General features: G+C 40.6%; 1 protein-coding gene across 6 annotated transcripts in view; it reads right to left on the reverse strand.

Annotated features, from left to right (window-relative positions):
- LOC136446035 (acid-sensing ion channel 2-like) overlaps positions 1–14,995 on the reverse strand; it is a 70,840-nt gene that overhangs the window by 29,104 nt on the left and 26,741 nt on the right. The window contains exon 1 of one of the 6 annotated variants that reach the window (XM_066444305.1): positions 11,590–11,789. The exons of 2 other annotated variants lie outside the window; for them this stretch is intronic. In XM_066444305.1, the coding sequence (XP_066300402.1) occupies positions 11,590–11,640 (51 nt within the window). In that variant the 5' untranslated portion in view covers positions 11,641–11,789. Of the gene's footprint in view, positions 1–11,589; positions 11,790–14,995 lie in introns of those variants that run through there. 3 more of the 6 variants (XM_066444302.1, XM_066444304.1, XM_066444303.1) reach the window with 3 other exon arrangements.

Raw genomic sequence — 14,995 nt, forward strand, 5'->3', positions numbered from 1 at the left:
AGAAATACATATGTATTTATATATTGCTTTATCTAATGATATATACATATATTTCATGATTCGCACAAACAACTATTCAGATTTGGTAAGAGAATACGCCAGTAATACAAATTGCATGAAATACAAAACTCCGGGCACGTGCGCCTTCAATATAGTCCATTACAGCAGCTGCATCGAGATTGAATTGAACCTGGGTCGTGGGTCACGGAACCCCTGAAATTAGCTCGGAATGGATCGGCTTTTACAAGAATCCCTAATTCTGGCCCGGATGTTGATTAAAGGGAGGGCGACTATGAATATTACATGGTTGACGTGGCATCTTATAAAAGCAGACTTACACTGTGGCTGGGTGTGCTCATGCATGCATATATTTGACGATGCTTTCGTTTTAAGTAATAATACTAGATAGAGGCGGCGATGGCTTATTCTTTAGACGGATTTCATGAGTATGCATATGTAGATTTGGATATGCAGTTTAAATCATCGCGATGGGAAATCATCAGATATTCATTTCCACTGTGAAGTCGAACGGTTTTATGTATATTGGTATGATATCGTTAATTCAGTTACAAACATAAGAAGCATTTTGTTAACATTGGGTTGCAACAGGAAAGTGTGCGCAATACAGCCAAGAGTGACCCCTAAAAAGGTTTTACGCCGCAGTGACAATCCTCACACCTGTTTCAAGATCCCCCAAAGGCAAAATATCGTGGTTTCTGCGATAAAGAAACATTTGCACCCACTTATAACCAAGAGGAGATGCCAAAATAATAACAGAAGGTATAGATCAAAGAGAAACATTCAGGCACTTACCATGAACTATGCCATACTAGACAATTGGTACTACACTAAAACAGCTTCCAATAGATACTGCAGTAAAGCCTACTGTTGTAAACTGTGTATGGTCTTTGTTGATCTAATGCACAAGCAGTATTCTGCACAGCTCTTTTATACACGAGAGAACATAGCATAGCCCAAGAGAAAAGGAAGTTTATGACTTCAGACAAAGATGATTTACGAAGCTAGATAAGCAGACGACTGCTGGCCGGTGATATGACTGGTAGAATTATCTATTACCTGCACCTCACGGGCCCCTCTGCAAAGCGCTACAAATGAAATGGCGATATAGGTTTCCTATAAACGAGCTTGTAGGTAGCAATTTGCCGGTCAGCTACGTTCGTTTTACTCGTCTTTGCAATCCTTTCTGACGTGATTTGTAATTGGGGAAATCAGAAATGTCTTTATCGAATCGGCAAACCAAAGGGTAGCCCATTTACTTATCTCTCTGCGTGTAGCGAGCATGTAATGACCGCAGAAGGGTGTGTTTCCCGGGCACCTGCTGATAAAACATGAAGCGTATCAGCTTTTTCCACACACAAAGTAATTAACTATCGACTGTTCTTAATGAGAAATCTCCAACCTGTATGCTCACTCGGGTGAAGCACGCACAGAGTCCTTCAGGATGAAAGTGTCCATGCCACTTGATGTCTTCATGGATGTTCTCCGCCGTTTTCTCTCAACACTAAAGCACGTTTTTGCACCCAAGAGGCTCCAAATCGCCCACCCATAACGGCATCCCATTACAATCCCTCCATCAATCCTACTACTCAATATGCAACCCGCACGATGACCTCTTCTCTCGCTATGTTTTGGTCAAGGTCTGTTTTGGTAAGCTCGCTTTAGGAGCCACACAGGTGGAGAGACACTGTCTCTGTGGCTCTCTGTGCAGTCTTTGGCGTACTCTTCCATCTTTTCCCACAAGAGGAAATAAATTGCCGAGAACATTGCTGGGCCAGCGTAAGTGGTTTCCATCCCTTGAAAGTTCTACGAACAAATCCCAAGCCTGCAAAGTTCCCTCGCTTACCCTTCTTCAATCATGCCGCACGACAGTTGTTTTGTTCAAATGTTTGAACTGCACCTTTCACCTTTATTTTAGGGCTGATCCATTCGCATTTTTCGCTGCATCTTCCCCGAATGTAGGACCAAAATACGATTTTTACGTTAGTTTAACTTGGACAGTTGACGTTGTAGAAATTACGCTTGGTACTCACGTGATCTTTTCACACCAACAATGGCAACAAACTCCCTGTTAACTGATAACACAAGCAATGTATTTCTAAACACCTGTCACAGAAATATGCAAATTCATATTCTCTGAATTTGTGGATACACCATGATCTTAATTTGTCATGATTAAGTAGGTATTATGTGTTGGCCCGTGTTTTTCAGTGTGTTTCTTGTGAACGATTCGTATGTTTGAAGGCATGAATTTGATTTTTCCCCCCTCCTCTTCGCTACATAAGACGTTACACTTACAGGTTAGAACCACCTACGGCTGCTTCCTGTTTTCATTTTTCATCTACTGTACCAAATGAACCTAACAAGGCGTTTCTTGGGATAAGCTTTTACCGTAGGCGGGAGCGTAATTAGCTTAGCGGCCAGTATCCCGTCTTTGCAGGTTTAACCACCAGTGAAATTTGGAAAGGCAATTACAATAATGGGCCCTGCAGCAGTGCAATTGACAGACAATATTTGCAAAATTCTAGCGTCGGGTCACCTTGGTTGCCTGGCAGCAACAGCTCAACATGTTTGGGAGGAAAATTACAAATAGAGCGTTAAAAAAGCATTGCTGCCGTAGACACCTATTGAAGTATTCAAATACATTCGAAATAATTGTTGAAATCAACCAGAAAACCACCTGCAGTAGCACCCGAAACCATTCACACAACAGGAGACATGGTATTTAGCAATTAATTTGGTCACTATAAACTGACTGTTAAGTTTCCCTTTTGAGAACAAGATCTACGAAAATATAATGGTTCATAAACATGTATCAACCGGAACAGTACTGGTCGGCTTTCAGAGCAGAATCATCTTTCCGAGTTTTAAGATCGTCACGTCTAGTATAATCAGAAAAAAAGCACTCCAGACATACATGTCATCCTATACAGCCACATCTCACCACTGTATATCTGTAATTGAGTTTATTGCAAATCAGCCATTGGTTGACAAAGTACTCGTTTTAAGTCATTAGCTCCCGCCGACACAGACAAAAGGGTGATTATGGAGAAATGGTCTTAATGTGATGGGCGTTTTCAATGGAGCCATTGGATACCTATGCGTTATTATAATGAACGGCATCCAAACGCATTAAGGGTACTGTAAAACCAGAAATGTTTGCGGTGGTTTTATGTTCGCGGCTTTCACGGCAACCGTTTCCCAACGAATTTTAAGCCACTGTAAATGTTTTTTGCCAATACTGTAGCAGTATGCGGTAATAGCGCTGCCGCGAACTTGAACCCACCGTAAACACTCCATTTTCGCCTTAGCGTGAAATAAAAATCACGCGAACTTAAATGCATTTACAGTATGTCGTAATAAAACCTAACTGAAACTAAGCATACATGTTAACAATGTGAGGTCATGTCAGGTTTGATTGTAATTCTTTTTGTCATTTATCCGCTCTTGTTGACAGTAAGCTACACAGACAACGAGGCTATACGGTGGAGACATTAAGACACCATATAAGGTTATTGAGGTCACACAGTAGTTAAGCATGCAACTAGACCGGCTCTGATGGTATTTTGATTTCTCAGACAACGAGCGTGCTATTCATCATTGTCGTTGAATGCAAAGTAGCTGTTTGAAAAGCAGCAGGTTCTAGATTTTTTCCGTAGGGCAGGTACTGACTGCCATGTTGGTGTCCTTGATTTGCATTTCAGTAGGCTGTAGCTCAAGAGTGTCCGACCTTTAAAGATTTCATTTATCTGTACATCCAGTAGGTACCACCTGACTAATGAGGCTGTTGTAGTGCCTTTTAAGGTGTTCGAGGCACCTCCTCGATCACGGGACCCCATTTTACGCCCCTTCCGAAAGACGAATGCAGCTCCAACCAGGTTCCCTTTATCAGCACATTTTAAAGTATTTTTTTGGCATTCTCTTCCATGAGATGTGCGATTAACGTAAAAGAAATCATTTTAAAGTGTTAAAAGATATCAAGACGTCCGAAAACACTCGAGCTACGATTCACCGAAATGCAAATAACTGCATCCGCCTCCATGTTGCCAATTGTTGGTGTCCCTATGACGTCACGCGATGAAACTCTATTGAATCCATATGTCGTGTGGATTTGATACATGTACATTCACACCTAGATAGTTCGAAAGTAAATGAAGCAGGTACGTGTATTTGTTCTCCATGCTTATGTTGAGCACAACTCTTGAACCTGACGAAAAGCGGTCAAGAGGACCAAACCAAAATGACCATCCGGCGTAGGGAATTACACGCTGCTGCGCAGACGATTTTCCGTGCTCTGTGAAATTTCATTCACCTTCCATTTGACTTAACGTACGGTATTCCACACGTTTGAAAGCACCAACCTCACTGTATAATGAGCATTCAGCAAATTATACCACACGGGAATGCGTTAGAGTTGTACCGCCCGATGGATCGTCGCCGAGATGAAGAAGTTTGACACTATAACGGCCCATTAACAGTGGTGGATGCTCATGGAAGACGATAATGGGATACTCACAGGTCATTTAAAACGTTAACGTGCTTATAATCCGTTACAAGATGCTATATTATATGGCTCAAGAGCTAGAGGTAAGGAGCTGAAAAATGACGATCAGATCATTGTAAGAATTGTGAAGACCGTGCTAGCAAACGGTTTAGTTTCATATTTATGCTGCTCGCAATAGATGCTGAATAACTTCGGCTTAGAATTTACGTATCGCAGTGCTAGGGTGTCTATAAATCCTACCATGTACGTGTTAATAGTGACGGGGGACGTCATAAACTTTCTGCAATTTATAGTTTCGTGTCACTACTCACTTAAAGTCACGTATGCAATCTTCATAACGTGACGTTATAGAAGTGGTGGATTGCTTCTTCCTTGACTAAGACCGATGCTGTTCAGTCGAGAATTTGAGTAAGTCCATTGCAATTTTACCATTGTGATGGATTTTACAGTACATTCCTTCTGCAAAATAGATTCTACCATCACAGATGACAACGTTCAACCTTCGTACGTGTGATCATGTACAACTGAATTATAACTTTGCCATCGGGCATATTATAAATTAAAGTAGCAAGAAAGTTAACTCTTCAATGAGGCAGGTCGAGAAGCATTCAGGGTTCCAGCAGACTTGGAGTAAACCTTATTTGCTGCCTTGTTGTATCTAGAAAGATTCTTGAGAGATTAGGAAACACCAGTAATGACATAACCCATTTTTCTGCTTCAACTCATCTAAGGTCCTGATTGAAATGCCTCTACATGACCAGCAAACTACATGGACATTAGGATGTCATCAGCTGCAGCCTAATTGAAACATTTCCTGGTTTGCAAAGTGTACATAACCTGAAAGATGATGATTGCCGAAGGTCGGGTCAGGACAGTACAGACTCCAGCATTCTGTAAGTATCCGCATGGGCCAGGGAGAAGCGTACCTAGTAAAAGTTTCACCTGGTAAACTTTACAATGATGCTAAAAATCAAACTGAAGACACGCATGATGGTACACGGGTTACAAGGATGCCCCTGAGTACGCAGATATGCATTTTGTTACAACCTAAAAGTTTTGATACTTCTTATGCAATGACGAAGTGGGTAGAGTACTCCCTTTGCATCAACTTTGCTGTCCAAGGGCTATGGAAACGGAGATGGGCACCGCCCTATCTATATATCTATATATCTATATATCTATACATATACTTCCACCTAAAGAGCGGAAGACTTGAAACTTAATTTTGGAATAAAGTAACATAGTGCAACCAAGAATGATAAACTGTTTCATCCTAAACTCCGTTCATTCAGGTTCTGACTGTAACAAGTTGAATACGCGCATTTACTATCTTATACATGGAAAAATAATACCCCACCCAACAACGATCGTGACTGTTAGTAAAATGTCACATTCATTGATGAATGTGGGTTCAGGATCGGTCTCAAATGGAGTATTGATTTTTTTATGTGTTGACTGCAAACTTCTCATACAAATAACACCAGTTCGAGGTACCCACATTTCTCAAATGAACTTATTGTCTACAATTTGGATGCTTATTTGTTGTCATGACTTTTTGTCCATCCGGAGTGATGTGTATTGACATACAGCTATATTACAGTGTTGTTATTACTATACTGGTCATTCCAATAATTAGACCCGACATTTGTTTCAAGCAATGTTATATGCCAATTCCTACTCTTTAATGGTATAGATTGTCACAATGGTCCCATAAAAACCCGCGAGGGGTTATCGATACCAAAGAAAACACCCGTAATAAGAGACCACACACTTTAAAACGGCCCATACTTTTCTTGGCAGTAAAGGAGCCTAACGCAATTTGATTATTTGCAGGCAAGCTAGCCGTGACCAATTTTATGGTTTCTGGAGGTTTCCTAGATTCTGCATCAAAGATTTATGCAAGTAAAAAAAATCAATGGTGCCCCGTCACAGGTAATACATCACGGAAAAAGATGTACAAGAGTCACATATTTGTTGCTGTGGTGTTTCCCTATCTCTTGACCAGTAATGATTTTCCCTCTGTATGCTATTTGAACGTTACAGTCCGAAATGTGCACAAATTTGCGGTAGTCATATCAATGGCTCAACCTACGTACCACAAGCAACTCTGCTGCCTTCTATGTACATCAACCAGGCAATATGTGCTACAGAATAGACAAGCCCCATACAAAAACATGGATAGACAGAAGGCCAAAGTAAATAAGTTCGAAAACATAAAAGAACCCTGCCTATCAAACTACCACACACACACACACACACACACACACACGCGCGCGCGCGCGCGCACGCACGCACACATACACACACACACACACACACACACACACACACACACACACACACACACACACACACATATTCAAAGAAAGAAACACAACCTGAAATGTCACTACCAGGGAACGGTCATTGAAAGAAATTATTCATCCGACCATCGGCCCCGGGTGCGCAAACAAAAGTTTTCAACGCAATGCACGTCTACTGGGATCCCTTCTGCAATAAGGCAGGGCTAGCTAGATTACATCACAACATCCCGAACTTCGATGAAAAGATAGTTACGGAGCTGCACAGTTTTGAGATCTGTATAATTCAGAGTAAGATACGAAGATTAAAGCCCAGGGCAGGTGATGAAGCTTACCAAATCACAGACATCTAACACAAGAAATGGACTCCTAATTTCACAGTTGGTTTAGCGAAGTACCGGGACAAAGAGGAACTGAACACCTCACTATGTAGGAAATTAATTCGGAGGCATTGCTGGATGATTGGAGCAAAGGTCGAACGCGCGACGATTGAGCGGAGTGAGCAATCGGGATTACCCTTAGCAGCGCCGTATTCCCCACATGACCCTGCCTGGTTCAATAAACTAATGGCCATCTTTGCTGGTAGAAACTGTCCTTTGAATTTAAGACGTTACATGCAACTGGTCATCTAAGATATCAAGAAAGAAGTATTTTCTGTCATTGGGAGTACACTAGAGTTATACGTGATGAAATGGAATGCGTAGCCAAATGGTTGGCATTTCGATCGATTCATGACGCCATCGTTGAAAAAACCGTGATCCCTCCACGGCATCTACTCAGAAAAAATGTGTTTTTTTAAGGAAATTTTTTTAGCTTCATCAGTTTACAAGGAGAGTTTGCCAGGAATGTTATCAATGAACGTGCTCCAAAATCTACAGGTCTGCCTTTATCAAGAGGAGGCACTTTAATCTGTTCCCTTGAAATGAACGTTTTGCCCTTGTACCCAATCATGGTCGCCCCTGATGCTGCTGTTGCAGAGTAGTCCTTTAATTATTTGCCGTGTGAAAAGAAGGAACATGTACGTGAGTTGGCGTGATTAAACTTGGTTGATTCGTGCCTGGATCCTTGTTTGTTCCTGGTTAGAAGAAGACGCGCTCTGATTTTTAATGTACAGTAAGTACTGGCTGCAAAGACAACTCCTGAGTATCCTAAACTAACCGTCTGGAACCAAGTCCGGACTTGCAAAAAGGTATCTCTCGCTTATATATACTGTACAAAAATTCATATTCCTAATGCGACTAGACAAACCTCCCATTGAAAAACACGTCTGTTCTTTTATATCTACTATAACCGTAAAGCGAGGAGAAGTAGAATTTATCTAATGATAGCCATATTCTTTTGTATATGTAAACTGTACTTGTTATTTTGTTTTGTTGCGACCTGTACTTAGCCAAGTGTGGCAGAAATGTGCAATAAAGGTCTTCATTCTTCATTCTATATTCTCCTGTTTGTTCTAAACCATCTAAAACCTTCCATAGATCGTGAAATTTGCACTGGAAAAAGACGAAAACATTGCTGTTTTTGTGATTATAAGTTTGTATTTTGTGAGTGTATATAATTTTCCATGTATATTTTTTTTTTCAAATTATATGTCAACTTCATATCAACATGGAATTTCAGATATGCCATGGGTCCTGAACCCCTGGACTTGAATCCGGACCAGAACATGAGTTCATGTATGCAGCACTACTCCTGAGTGTCAGCGGAGAGTGTGAATGTTGGCAGCTGGAGCTGCATCTACAGGTCGCACCCCGTGGTGCAACTACTGAAGCTTTTAAAAGCTCTCAAGTTGAAGTCCCAAATGTAGGACAAAAATTGCAACAGAGTTTATACATGAGATCGCTGATTCTGGTTAAAGAAATATCTGCAAACTTATTTCTTGATGGCCGGCAGTCATATCTACCTAGAATACATAATAGCCAGATCTTTTCCCACATGGATTGCATGCATGGTAGTCCATTTCACGGGTGTCATATTCATAGGCGTAAACACTGACATATCGGTAGATTAGTGATATCAAACGTCTGTGATTATGAGATTTGCATTTCACTTACAGCATCATAAGGTGCACGCCAACATTGCCTAATCGGTTACAATGCAATTCAAGCACACAGGCGTCTAGAGATCCCCATAGCTAGCCAAGCATGGTACTGTTGCTTAGATAAAACCGATGCAATTTTCTCGCAAACGTTTATCAGACGTTTTCATACGTCCAACTTGTCACAGCTAGATGAGACTCTTATTTCGTCAATCCATGCACCCCATATTCATTCTCACCGAGGCCCTGGCAAAAAAATAAAAAGGACCTACATATCTATGATCCAATTAAAGGAATCCAACTGGTATAATCTATCACAGTCGAACGTCAGTTATTTTGGAATAAATCGTGATGACCATTTATGATCTGCCTTTACACACCCGCACCTTAAACAAACAGACTAAAACGAGCAAAACTACTCGTTTGATCCAGAGACCGTTGGTGCACAGATGATCCACATCAACCATTGGTGCACAGATGATCCTCATCCACATTCTCACCATTACTTGAAGAGGCCCTTCTGTCCGAGATGATATAAAAATATCAACGAGACAATATCCTGCCCAAGATTTTGTCGCTAAAGAAAGGGCAAAACATATTTTCTATCACTCTGCTTCCATCTAAGCTATTGGTGCTTCGATGTGGATAATTCTAATGTTTATTAGTACTGTTTGTTTCAGTGAACTGTATTTATCCAGAGCCGGGTATTCCTAACACGTAACTTGATGACCTCGTGATCTGGAAGCTTCCCTGTCGGATCTGTGACACAATTTTCCACATTCAACTCTGCTCCCAGCTAAACACCCGGCTCAAATCCCCTTCCTACACAAGCTTAGTAGGGCAAGGGCAATTTGCAACCATGTCTTTTTTCCAGAGGCCCCGATGTGGGGCTGACAGATCGGACGACTACTGCCAACGCCCGGAGGATGGAGTGATGGTGTAGCCGTGATCCTCTGGACGAAATAATGTTCGCTTTCGGTTGCCGTCCGGGGAAAGAATGGCTTGGGGGAAGAGGTCTTCTTCCCTGACACAGCTGCTGACAGATCGGGCGGCTACTGACAACGCCCGGAGGATGGAGTGATGGTGTAGACGTAATCTTCTGGACGAAATAATGTCCGCTTTCGGTTGCCGTCCGAACATATCATAAGGATGGCTTGGGGGGAGAGATCTTCTTTCCCGACATCAGAATAGGTCTAACAGGTCAATCAACTTTGGCGTTCATTCAAATACAAAGGTCAGGAACAATGACGGAGGGTGCCCAATAGAAATGTGTCCTACTTTACACCACCATCAATAACATTCAACTAGTGATTAGGCTAGTAAATAGTTTAGTAGGCTTCCTAGTATAAGCCACACGATACCTTTAACAAATGAATAAAAATATCATAATTCAACTCGACAGAGCTTAACTTTTTTGCCTGATATATGTATCTGTTAATGAATTCGAAATGAAAAAAAAATCGTGCAAATGGGTTGCTTTGAATAAAGATAAATAAGATAATAGACTTTATAATTACCACAATTTACCCTTTCATCTTGTACATCGTTGGATATCCATATAGCTTATAGAGAGACCATTAAACGAATGTCTTCTTTTGGGTGCGAATGTTTTAGAATGGCAAAAAAGTTCCACTAGCACTTTACTTATGCGATTATGTTGATTTTCATACGAGCATTCTTAAGATGGACACAGTTTGAACCAGAAGATCACAAGAAAGTATTAAAAGTATGCTGAAGAACGAGTAACTGCCTTTGTAACGCCTTTGAAAGTACTCCCATGAATCTGCGTTCTGGCAATGTCACTTCTGATTTAGCGGATGGTCTTGGTGGGTGAACTTTAACGATCTACCTTCCCTTCTATCAATAAGTGTAATCAAAACTAAGCTTTAATCAATGCCATTGGTCGGTCCAAAATCCCTTAAAGAGTAGGTATTTCCTTAGATGTTTGATGGCATATTGCATACATATAGAATCCAGATTGATGATATTAATGGTATATAAGTCTACGATAACCATATGGTCAGATATTTGTTAACTTTTAAACTATTGTGATATCCATAGTTTTATTCTATTGGGGGGCGGTGAGCGCAAAGGTTCAAATTTGTGTACTCAAATTTGTGTACGTGAAAGGACAACATGCGACCGTTAAATGGCTGGTATGTGGTAAGCGGAGCTTAAATGCCGAACCTTAACCCCAACCCCAACCATTAAATAAATAATAATTGCTTATCCTGGACATGATAATAGCAGATGAGAGTGAATGATAAAAAAATGTGTCGTGCCCCAAAACAGTCTCTTTCACAAATCACAAAATTGCATTGAGTATAATTTCCTCCGTGGGAGTTCCAGATAAAATCTGGAATATGAACAGTACGGAAAGCAGCTGTCTTCGGTAAACTGCCTGGGGCACAAAGGCAATTAAATCACAAAATCAATGCTGTCCTGTCAGATGTGATAAAGGTATTTTCGACTGATCCTAAGGCATCGAAAAATCAAGGTTTTCGAAATACAATATTATGATTGTTCATGCTCAGATATCTTTGAATATCAGCATCATAAAACCACGTCGATGCAAATGGCAAATTACGATGTCCGGCATGCCTTAATCCAAACGTAATGTCATAAATATCATAAATTTTGCTTTAGCTAATCTCAAAAGCATGATCTACGTCTGGTCCAGCCGACGTGTTTAGCTAAAAATCGACATGGTGATATAAATGAGTCGTTACCGTTTCAATAATGTCCCCAAGTTCATCGCTAAAGGGATCCCACGCTGCCATCTTGTCCAGCGGTAGAGATAAAGACTCGGTTCAACACATCTGGGGCCGGCCCAACACTCATAATGTGTCCATGGTTTTGTCGACTCGGCTGTGTCTTCACATATCATACCTCCTGGCGGTGCACTTTCTAAGATTGCTAATTTTCTACGATCGTTTTTCCCTTTCAAGGCGCATTGATTTAGCAGACGATGGAGGTATGTAACAATGGGCCTACGCGTGATTACCCCAGAGGTGGCATGCGCCAAGAAAAGAGGCCATCGTTACAAAGAAGACACCTATAAATTTGCACATGCATAATACAACACTATACATGAACTGCTACAAATTTTCCAAAATATACCTGGTAACGACGAACAGCTCTCGCGCTGTAAAAATATTTTTAAATTCGTTGGAGCATTGTTCGTGTACCATCCCTGCACCAAGAAGCGTGAACTTGAATAATGGAATAAACTCCACTTCCCAAAGCAACAAGTAAAAAGAACCGGGAGGAAAAAAACGTTGATTGAAAGCAACATACGTTTTGACAACAGGCGTATTGAAATGGATATCACCTTTGAAGGCCTCGTCGCTTTAAGCATTCTCTCTGCGTGCTGGCTATAGATTTTTGACTTCATCAGATGAAACGGCTGTTCTTTAGGAGTCACCGATATATAGCATAGCAAACTCTGAATGACCATAACCTTGGGGAAAGCCTTTAAATGTTTTATCATTAGGTGTTCCGTCGTCTCTCTACTGAAATTAGCATCCATAGTACCATAGTATCATAACATAGAACAATCTAGGTTTAGAAATTGTCTCGTGGATGACATCGTCTTTAATGTACAACCTTTGCCAGTGACGATTGCCGGATGCATTGTTCAATTCCATCTTTGTTACAACAATGAAAATCTATGCAGCTTCAATTTGTAGTTGTCGTTTTACTGTCGGTATGGGAGGCGACGATAGCGCAAAGAAAAATCAAATCCAGATTTATTACTTTATTTGGAAGCCTGCTCTCAACGTTTACTGAGAGATTTATGACTATTCAAAAATGAAAATGCAAGACAATAGTCTAGGCTTTAAAGAGAATGCGTGGGACTTAATGATTGTCTCTTGACACACGAGGGAAAGGAATCCTATGGTGATTTATTTTCGTTAACCGATCCAGTTGCAATAAATTAATCTTATACTGCTAAATAAACCATTAAATGTAGTGTGGTTTTACATGATAAAGGAAATCTATTGTACGACAATTGTATACGATACATGATATTTCAAATTCTGTAACTTAACAACATTCCTAGGAAACTAAAGTGACAAATTGAATGTAGTTTGGGATAAGACCATGTACTTGTTTCGTTCTCGTGTATGGTGGAATTTCGAGGAGAATAGGATTTGTTAAACATAGTGCTGTCTTATAAATTAGGGGGGGGGGGTTCCCTGTAGCTCACGTGGTAACAGCCTCACAGTGGAGCTCCTGGTTCCAATTAGTTGGTAACTGAGATAACGCGGTTCAGTCCTGGGAAGGGCATCTATGTTCCACCCGTCTTTCGAAAGGGATGTAAAATTGGGTTCCCGTGATTGAGGAAGTGCCTCGGGCAGGGGAAGGGCTAGCAACCCTTCTTAAAAAATATAACCTGCTGCTGAAACAACAAGGAACTTGCTGCCCTAGGTGTCACAAGGCACTACAAAGGTCGGAACGAACAATTACAAACGAATGTCCTATAAATTAGTGCTGTGCAATAGGTAGTGTGGGTGTGTCCAGTCAAGACAAATGTTTCATCTGATGATCTTACTTTAAATTATTCTATATCTTCTCAAGCGTCAACAGATAGAATGTGTTTTGTCGACATTTTTGCTTGTGTTAATAAGTTGTGATGAAATATATTATGCATCGCCACACACATCATACAAGTGATAATTTCTACAAGGATTTCTCAGTCAAACATTTCAAAACGAACGGATCATGTTTTGCTGGCAAGCACCACGTCCCTTTGGCTTAATCATTTACAATATGTTGTTAAATATGTAAGGAATGGAATAAAACATAAATCAAGCGATACCGTAATAAGATTTGACTGCAAAATATGAAATTATTCATGACATATGATATTCAATTGTAATTGATGACAGCACAGCTAGAAATGCCCAGCCGCTGCAACACGTTTCAACCAGTCGTCCTGAAAGACGGCAGCCATCGCTTGAGACCGTTTTGCAATCTTCGACACAGGCTTGTAAATGGCGCAAACACAAAGAGAATTCCAAATTGCCGACTTAGATAAAGGCATTCGCTGCTGAATGCCAATTGCATTTTTTCAGAGACCCCATGCTATCTGTTTTATTAGATCAACAGACGCCACCAGAAGAGAGAGTCATCAGTGCAAAGCAAGGGTAGCTGCCCGTATGTTTAAACCATTTTCGTGTCTACCTAGGGGACTTTTTTTATTGTAGCTAAATATTACTGTGCGGTTGATGTACGAAGGAATCGCGTAGCATGTCATCAACAATACTACTTAGGCATGACCCGAATCTGTCGAGACGGAATTGGGGTGCTGAGCTGTACATATAGTCTCTGTCATTAAAGAGAGGAATTCTCGAGATGGTAGCAGATTATCATAGCAGATAGTCTGACTGATGCTGGAAACGTAATATCAATAGCCGCAATGAACGAAATAAATGTTAAAATGAAATTTTAGTTGAAATGCAATAGTTAGCTGAGTTCAACAGACTACGTGACTGTATAACAACTCCCTTGCGAATTCGATTGACGTATGTTTAGATACCAAGAGGATGGCAGTAAAGACTGCCACCCGTTATGCACCCGCCTTGTAGATCATGTAATATACACAACAGGTTTTGACAAAATATTAAAGGGCTATTTGTTTTCGCAAACTAATGATTTTGCATTGAAGATTCGATTCTACGTTTAAGTCATTTATTTCTATTAAATGATACAAAATAAAGCATTTACGGAGGATGGTATCACAGCGAGATATGTATAGTAAGAAATCTGAAATAGTAAATAGAGAAGTGCCTATAATTAAACTTGCAATGACATGTTAATACCCTGAGCTTTTCTTGGTGTGTACAAGGTACAATGTTTGTGCACTAGCATGATCATCGCACTATTGCTCTTACTCATTATTACTTTAATTTTTTTTCTGACAGATATTTTCGACCAACTTTGTGTCAGTTTCAAGACGCTTCTTTAGGTTAAGATAAGGGCGACTAACTCCTCTTTTGGCATCTGGGAAGATTCCATGTACCAACTGGCGTTGCCTCCAAGCGATGCCCGGCAAAGGCATTTTGGTGATGAGAGATCCGTGTCTTTTCTTCGTTGTTCGTTTGTGCACTATGTACCTATGATGTTAATAAC

Source organism: Branchiostoma lanceolatum, chromosome 12 (genome assembly GCF_035083965.1).
Source record: "Branchiostoma lanceolatum isolate klBraLanc5 chromosome 12, klBraLanc5.hap2, whole genome shotgun sequence".
Classification (NCBI taxonomy): domain Eukaryota; kingdom Metazoa; phylum Chordata; class Leptocardii; order Amphioxiformes; family Branchiostomatidae; genus Branchiostoma; species Branchiostoma lanceolatum.